This window comes from Ascaphus truei, chromosome 11, assembly GCF_040206685.1.
Source record: "Ascaphus truei isolate aAscTru1 chromosome 11, aAscTru1.hap1, whole genome shotgun sequence".
NCBI classification, from domain to species: domain Eukaryota; kingdom Metazoa; phylum Chordata; class Amphibia; order Anura; family Ascaphidae; genus Ascaphus; species Ascaphus truei.
In genome coordinates this window covers 38,638,874-38,647,636 of record NC_134493.1, presented here as the reverse complement: position 1 = coordinate 38,647,636, position 8,763 = coordinate 38,638,874, and the positions used below count along the sequence as shown (strand labels likewise).

General features: G+C 39.9%; 1 protein-coding gene across 1 annotated transcript; it reads left to right on the top strand.

Moving 5' to 3' along the window:
* Positions 1–3,244: 3,244 nt before the first annotated feature.
* GFER (growth factor, augmenter of liver regeneration) lies at positions 3,245–8,133 on the top strand. Its single transcript, XM_075565740.1, has 3 exons — positions 3,245–3,448; positions 5,915–6,123; positions 6,553–8,133. Exons 1-3 carry the CDS (start codon positions 3,245–3,247, stop codon positions 6,713–6,715), a joined length of 576 nt encoding a protein of 191 aa, XP_075421855.1. The 3' UTR covers positions 6,716–8,133.
* Positions 8,134–8,763: the final 630 nt, after the last annotated feature.

The window sequence follows — 8,763 nt, the reverse complement described above, 5'->3', positions numbered from 1 at the left end:
GTGGTTATTGACTCCTGCCTCTCCTCGGCTGCAGGTTACTGATTCCTGCTTCTCCTCGGGCTGCGGGTTACTGACTCCTGCCTCTCCTCGGGCTGCGGGTTACTGACTCCTGCCTCTCCTCTGGCTGCGGGTTACTGACTCCTGCCTCTCCTCGGGCTGCGGGTTACTGACTCAAGCCTCTCCTCGGGATGTGGTTATTGACTCCTGCCTCTCCTCGGCTGCAGGTTACTGACTCCTGCCTCTCCTCGGCTGCAGGTTACTGATTCCTGCCTCTCCTCGGGCTGCGGGTTACTGACTCCTGCCTCTCCTCGGGCTGCAGGTTACTGATTCCTGCCTCTCCTCGGGCTGCGGGTTACTGACTCCTGCCTCTCCTCGGGCTGCGGGTTACTGACTCAAGCCTCTCCTCGGGATGTGGGTTATTGACTCCTGCCTCTCCTCGGCTGCAGGTTACTGACTCCTGCCTCTCCTCGGCTGCAGGTTACTGATTCCTGCCTCTCCTCGGGCTGCGGGTTACTGACTCCTGCCTCTCCTCGGGCTGCGGGTTACTGACTCTCTTCAGGTTGCGGTTTGCGGCAGTCATTGCTCCAGCAGTAAGGAAGGAGACAACTGTTACATCTGCCCCTAATCTGGACCCATAAATGAGAGATTCAGTCATGCACAACTTAAATAATATATCACGGGCAATATACTTGCGATTAAAGGTACCGGTGCTCCGTGGTTCAGGGAAAAAAGCTGTCTGGTGTAATTTTAAGTATATGGAAGTAAGTTGAAGATCCAGGGCACAACGGATTTGAAGAAAATAAATGTATTCTTTCAGTGGCACACACAACGTTTCCAACTGCACAGAGTTCTTTATCAAGTGAGTCACTTACTTGCTAATCTGGACCCTACTGCGCGGATCTAGGATGAAACAACACAATACAATCAATGGCTTACAAAGGTTTAAGCAGCAACATGAGAGAGTATTAATTATATATATATATATATATATATATATATATATATATATATATATATATATATATATATATATATATACTAATAATTATTTATATATCGATACTAATCATTAGAAATTATTATCGACTGTTCCAATGTATGAAACCATGAATTGATCCTCTGACAGTGAACTGGTTAATGGTGCATTGAACTAGTTATAGTATTGTGGTACCTATACATTTTATATGCAATAATTATATATATATATATATATAGATGAACACACAAAAAGAAGGAAATCCCAAATTAAGCACTCTGATCATGAAAAAGATATATATGGAATCAAAAAGGTTTATTAATCATGGACTGGGAAAACAAATGAAACACAATAAAAAACATACATATAAAAACAATACCAGACAGGGTATATGCAGGCGAAACTCAGATCCCAAATATGCTATAAGTACCGTACCTCAGAAGTGAAAAACCCGATGTATAAGGGGAAGGGGGAGGAGGATCCTAACATTAACAGAGGACATCAAAAAGATCCCTCTGAATATGATGACCGGACGGTCCCCACATGTAATCACTAATGGGAAAAGATATAACAACCATAAGCTGGAAAAATAATAAATGATAATGAACATATGTAAATACCAGCTAGAGGAACAAATAGTGAGGGCATACAAAATAAATGAATGTCTGGTATTGTTTTTATATGTATGTTTTTTATTGTGTTTCATTTGTTTTCCCAGTCCATGATTAATAAACCTTTTTGATTCCATATATATCTTTTTCATGATCAGAGTGCTTAATTTGGGATTTCCTTCTTTTTGTGGGTTCATCTATTTCTCTTCCCATAGCACCGCCATTTTCCCTTATTTTGGGTTTATTTGTGGTTTTTGATCATAATTATAGTTTTTAGGTTTTGATGCGGTTATATGTGTGGTTCTATATATATATATATTTACCACTCCGGGAAGAAGCCCACCAACGGGTGAAACGCGTAGAGTGTTTACTTTACCACAGCCTTAATGTAATCTTTATTCTGAGGGACTTACGATGGATCTGATGCAGCATTTTGGACTTTATTTTTTGTTCCTGTTATAAGCAGACTTTGGAAACACATCCTGCACAAACGATATGGACATAAACTCTACAAAATCTAGCTGCAGCCGAGGAGTATTACCCTCCTTTACTGTTTGGGCATTATTTGTCCTTGCAGTGCTGCGCATTGTGGTGTTTTCAATATGCATGACTCTGTTTGCTAATATGTCTTTATTAGTTATATTTTTTGTTATATTTTTTGTTTGCTGCATCAGCTCTCATTGTTTTCATTTTTGGGAAATGCTGTTCAGGGTATAACTATTATTATTGTTATATTATTTTTCCCTGTGTGTTCCCCCTTCCCCCCCCCCCCCCCCCTGTTATTAATTTTTTTACCTGGCTATATACTGGATTATTGACTATATACTTTTTCCAACGCAATGATTTATCATTTTTTTAGGTATATATGTCAGTGGGAATATACTTTGTATTGCCTATTATGTTAGACTAAACTACTTTGTTGTCACTATTTAAATCTTATTTAGACACATTCTTCTTTTTGTAATACTGATAGTCTTTGATTAGTAGTCCTCTCTTTATATATTTTTGATACATCATATTTTTATAGGCTGTCTTTAGTACTTATATGTTTTTAAGTTAGTGTGTCTTGCTGTTAAATTAATAAAATCTTGTTCATTTTTTCTGAATTGGCGGAGCATCTGTTTCCTTTTGGCAATCTTTATTTTATAGATTAGTTTAGGTGCAATTTAGAGTGCTACTAAGGGGATTGTCTTTGTCCTTTTCAATTGTGTGTCATATATATATATATATATATATATATATATATATATATATATATATATATATAAAAATACACGCACACATATCTGTTCAACATAACACTAGCACTCTATATTGCACTGCACTCTATTATTTTTATTTATTGGTTGTGCGCTTCAACACATAAAATATATATATTTTATATTCTATAATCTATATAGATACACACACACACACACACACACACACACACACACACACACACACACACACACACACACACACACACACACACACACACACACACACACACGTAAATTTACATATTTATTAATGTAATATGTATACAGGATTCATATATACATTGTTGCAGACAGCCCCAGGTAAATGCATCCCTTTGCTTGGTGCCCCACACAGTTGTCTCCCTGGAGATGAAGGGTTAACCTTCCTCTATTGCACCAAGCCATGCTCCCCCATAATGCACTGCACTCCCAAGATGGCGGCGCCCAGCGAGCGGCGTGTCCCAGGAGCTGAGCTCTCGGGGTTTCCCTTCCCGGTACCGGCCGCAAAGCCCGAGGGAGGCGGACATAGGGCGGAGGCTGCGCCGGGGAAACCGTGCCGGGCCTGCACCGACTTCAAGAGCTGGATACGGGGGCAGAGGATGCAGAGTGCGGCCTCACCGGTGAGAGCAGCCCGAGCACACCCTGTCACTCTCTCACCCGAGGCTCTGTCGCCCTCACCATCACCTCTGTGTCCTGGCTGGTTTAAATGACATTAACCCCGTAGTGTAGTCATGGCAAATAAGGACACGGTTTCATCTGCTCACTTCTAGAAATAACCCTCTGACAGTGAAGTGGTTAATGATGCCTTGTACTCGTTATAGCTGTATATGTAATGCTATTAACCCCCTGTACTAATTCATTAATACAGACTGACGTACACACTCACACACACACTGACGTGTACAGACTGATGTACACCCACATATTAACACACTGACGTGTACAGTCATTAATGGTGCTTTGTACTAGTTGTAGTAATACCTATACATTTCATATGCAATCATTATAAATGTGTGTATAATATATATATATATATATATATATATATATATATATACAAAAAACATATTTTACCTTATTACCTCACTGATACACACACAGTACACACTTGTATATACATAGATTTGCAAATACACACTCATACATGTTTAAAAAATGCACATATACTACAATAAAGTTATATATTGAAAATTGTAAGCACATTCTTTTTTTTTTTGCAGGTGCTACGCAATGCATTGCTGGTCTCTGGCTGTGCAGAAGTTAAAGTGCAGTCAGTCACTCTGTTTATATTCAAATCTTTTCACAATTGTATTAAAGGGGCAAAACTCTACAGATACAAGTCATTAAACCCTTTTAAGGCATGTGTGACAGTAGAACATGTTATGGGAAACAATTATAAAGAGCCTGTCCATTATTTTGTCTTATAACTGCAGCAACCTGTGTCAATATCGCTGCTCATTAAAATCCTGGTGAATAACCAATTTAGAGTTTATTTGAATATTATATGGCTATAGATTATTGTATTTGAGCAAAAGGACTGGCTGCTACCAGTATAGATGGGATTACACACAGTGTTTCTTAACCCAAGTGTCTCAGTGCACAACCAAATTTGCATTGTGTACATATAAATATGCATTATTTTTTAAAATAAGGTCCAACAAATGTATTTTTCGTTTTTCGAGACGATCTGTAGGCATGATACTTATTTTAGAATGTTTGAATGAAAGTATATATTTTTTTATTGTTATAACAATTCCTCTTCTTGTTGTCATATAAGTGTGCAGCATTAAGAATCTGCCTTTTCCTCTCATTTTCTACTTAAGAATCTAGATTCCTGCTAGCACCCCTCCCAACTTCATTCCCATCTACAATAGCAACCGAGCAAGCTATTCTATTTAACCTAATTATGTATAAGAATAGAAATGAGGAGGCTTATTCTAATTAGATCTAGTCGTCTTAATGTATCTAACATTATGAAAAACTATTGTAACTGTTTTTATAGAGATGTATTCAACATTTGTGCTTAGAAAGTAGGGAAAGGTAGGTCAGTGAAACAGTAGTGGTCTTCCGAGGTTAGAAAAAGAACAAGGTGCAATTGAGTGTGAATGATTCAAATGAAATAAGTGCAGGGCTCAAATTGTGAAATAAAGCACTCACCGCAGGTAAGTTGTGGTTGCCTAAACAAATGCAGTAGTTAGTGATGGTCAAACTGCAAACCAAGGTTCTCCTCGATAAACACGAGAAGAACATAACATCGTTTTAATGCACAATAACAGATCTGGAAGGGTAAAGAATAGCACTCGCATTCTCCCAGTCTTGTAGCGCAGTAAGCGTGTTAAAGCTGCAGTTCAAGCTGTCTTTTAAAAAAAAAAAAAATAATAATTTTCATTCAATATGTGCATCAGTACAATCTATATACTGACAAGTAATTAACTAAGTCGCTGATCTATCAGTTCTCCTGTAATCGACCTGAAGATTCGGCTGGGGGTTCACTAAATGCATCTTGGGTAATCTGTGAAAAAGTTCTGTGAGGAAGATCATGTGACCAGGCAGGCACTAGATTTAATTGGTTCACTGCTAGAGAGGGCGGGGCTCAAAAAGGTGATGCTGTTTCAGAAGGGATGTGACTGTGTAAGTGGTTGCTATGGGAACATAAATGCTTGTTACATTAGAATACATTAAAAATGTCTTTAAAATAGTTTTTCTTTAATATAAATGCTACAAGTATTTTCTCATAGTTAGAACTGATTTATTAAAAAAAAAAAAAAAACCCACATGTCTGATATTGCTTAAACTGCAGCTTTAAGGGTACACTTATACCACTCTGGATAGTCTTTTAGTCACAGCCTGAGTGCCCAAAAAATTCTCTCCAGTCTCCGTATCGGCAATCGCGATCACGTGATGTCCCTAGTTGCCGGCGTGGGAACTTCCTCGTCTGCGTATGGTGTCTCACTGGAGTCACGCAGGCTGTTATAGTATCCTTAGAGGGTCAAAAACCCTACACGTTTTGCCTCAATAGATTCAACGGCTTCCTCAGGGGTTCCCCTGATCATAGTAATCATAGTTCCCTTTACTTTTCATTGTAGGAAGTTGATGTCGAAGAGAAGGAACGACCCCCAGAATGTCCTTTGGATCGGGAGGAGCTTGGCAGGAGCACCTGGTCCTTTTTACACACAATGGCAGCGTATTACCCTGACCACCCCACTAGCAAACAGCAGCAGAACATGAAAAACCTCATCTACTTGTTTTCAAAGTTTTATCCTTGTGATGAGTGTGCAGAAGACCTGAGAGAGAGGTGCGTTTGTTTGGTGAAGCAGCTATGATAACATTTCCACAGAGGCTCATTTTCCAAGGGTCGTCTTTCAATTATTTCCCACTGGGGAAAAGTAATCGCCAGACATATCAAAGCCGATTTATTGCTTAAGCAGCTAGAGATGAGCAGTAATTACTGTGATAACTAAATGTGTTGGGTTTTTTCTATGTAATTTTTAATACAATATATGCTACAGAACAGGAGTGCTCAACTCCAGTTATCGTAACCCCCCCCCCCTTCGACCCTGCTATAGAATACATATATTTTTAGGATTTGGTTATTTCTTAAGAGTGGGGAGAATACAGCAGCATGTTTTTTTCTGCCAGGGATATTTATAATGTAGTTGTTGTATAATTGAGGATTTGGGTCAGTTTGCAATTGAAACTGTACTTTTTTTCATTCGTCTTACAGACTGACTACCACGCAGCCTGATACCAGCAGCAGACACAACTTCTCACAGTGGATGTGTCTCCTACACAACGATGTCAACAGAAAGCTGGGGAAGTTGGAGTTTGACTGCTCGAAAGTGGACGAGAGGTGGCGGGACGGCTGGAAGGATGGATCCTGTGATTGAACAACTTGACGACTCTTTTTAATTTTTTTTTGCTTTTTTTTTATGTTCTGTGTCAACACGAGGAGAAAGCAATATATCAACAGGTGTCCAACCCTTGGCAGAAGTTTTAGGTAAAAAGCCGGGGAATTTTAGTGTTGGAAAGTTTGTCAACATCTGGAGAATTGAATTTGCACGTGCTCTCTTAGTGACATGCCTTTGTCAGACTGTGACAACACAATGTGTACTGCTTGGGAGATTTAACACCTTTGTTGCTGGAGGAAGCAAGCGATACATTGCATATTATTGCAGCAAAGCAGGAAAGGAGCTGCCATAAATCTCACACCTCCTGTGTCGGTGCAAAGCTGGGAAGACTACTCACAGAGCCTCGTCCGCCTCTGAAGGGGTTAAAAACATAACATTTGACATCCCTTTTCCCAAAGTTACACACACTGGCAAACAGAGGAGGAGGAGGAAAGGTGGCACATTGCAGGGCAGGAAATTGCAGCATACGAGTTGGCAAATATAGCCACTTGCGGGCGACATTGGCCTGCCACTGATTTCCAGCCACAAGCTTTAATAAATAACATTCCAGAAAATAAATAAAAGCAGAGGTTCGTGCTGCTCTGTTTGTTTTTTGGCAAAACTTCCCGGGGGGGAAACAAAAATGGCTTCCGGGTCAGCCTCGCTCTGATGGCCAATAGAAAGCCGCACATCATTGGGCGATCAGGTTATGGATTTCTGTTGGTGACTCCAGAAGCCATACTGTGAGATTTTATTTTGTAAGCAACCAGCATATCGTCCCCGTTCACACAATAAAAAAAAAAGAAATTGGGAATCGCTGTCTTAAAGTAGCAATGCAGTTTGAATTTTGTTTGTGTTTGTTTACTTGATCCAACATTTTCTTACCTTCAGGGAAATTAATTATCTAAGCTGCCGATCCATCTGTTCTCCCGCGATCACTTGGCACAGGTCCTGTTTCCCGGGGTTCACAATATGGCCGCCCATTTCAAAAAGAGGAAGTGCTGTGCCTATGTTAATGGTTGCTATAGGAACCCAAGGAAGCTTAATCCATTCTCCAGAGCTAAAAAGAGCACGGCCCAGCTATTAAAGACCCCCCGGTTCCAATCCTGTAAAAGCACCAATTCTGACCTTTCCAGCAGTGAAGTGGTTAATTATATTTATTGCTAATAATTTGTCCTTACCGATGTGTAACTTGCAGAACTTTCTGCATTGACCAATGAGTGGGACTGGGATATGGTTGGGATTTACAAGTGATGTATTTGTGTCTCTCATTTTGCACTTGTCCATCAATATGATTTTATTTGAAATTTGGTGATTTATATATTATTGAATTGCTTGGTAACGACTTCAGGTTTAATCAGTGAAACGTTCCATTCTACTTATTTCTTTTTATGTAAATAAAATCCTACATCAAATAATGTCTGGGTTCTGTACCCATGTCTAAATAACGATAGTTATTTCTAGAACATTTAGGTTAAAGAACGATAGTCCGTGGTTGATGAGCAGTGTGTGAAAGCGGAGGTCCAGCCCATTTGCTAACTATTTGGTCAGAACTGTTCATTGATCAGTTAAAAGGTGCGCGATGATCATGTCCAGCAGATCTCACCGTTTGAAGAGTAACCCATTTATGGAGAACATCACATTTGATTTATTCTCACGCCCTATTTTGAGAGGTAAACACCTTGAAAGAGTGAGACAGCCGCAGGAGAGGCCTAATTCACCAAAGGTGTAGCACGCTCACTAACTTCAACACCCATCCCATGCAGCTCGCACAGCTCTGCCATGGAACCCCATAGAGATGGGTGATCCAAGAGACTCGTTTTTCACTGTTTGCCATAAACCCAAGATTCATTGTTGCTGGGCAGCATTCGGCATCCATTGTGTGTGTGTGCGCGTGTATCTTGAAGAAAAGAGCAAAATGGTCAAATTTTCTGCACCAGACCAAATTCATGTGAAATAGAGGGTGTTATTGACCCATAACACCTGTGTGTTGTTATGGGTCAATAACACCCTCTATGTTGCATTCATTTTGTCTGGTGCAGACAATT

Excerpts from the sequence above, each read along its gene's own strand:
- GFER (XM_075565740.1), top strand. The coding sequence starts at position 3,245 with ATGCACTGCACTCCCAAGATGGCGGCGCCCAGCGAGCGGCGTGTCCCA. Across the intron at positions 3,449-5,914 it reads TGCAGAGTGCGGCCTCACCG|GAAGTTGATGTCGAAGAGAA; the intron begins GTGAGAGCAGCC and ends TTTTCATTGTAG. Across the intron at positions 6,124-6,552 it reads GCAGAAGACCTGAGAGAGAG|ACTGACTACCACGCAGCCTG; the intron begins GTGCGTTTGTTT and ends TTCGTCTTACAG.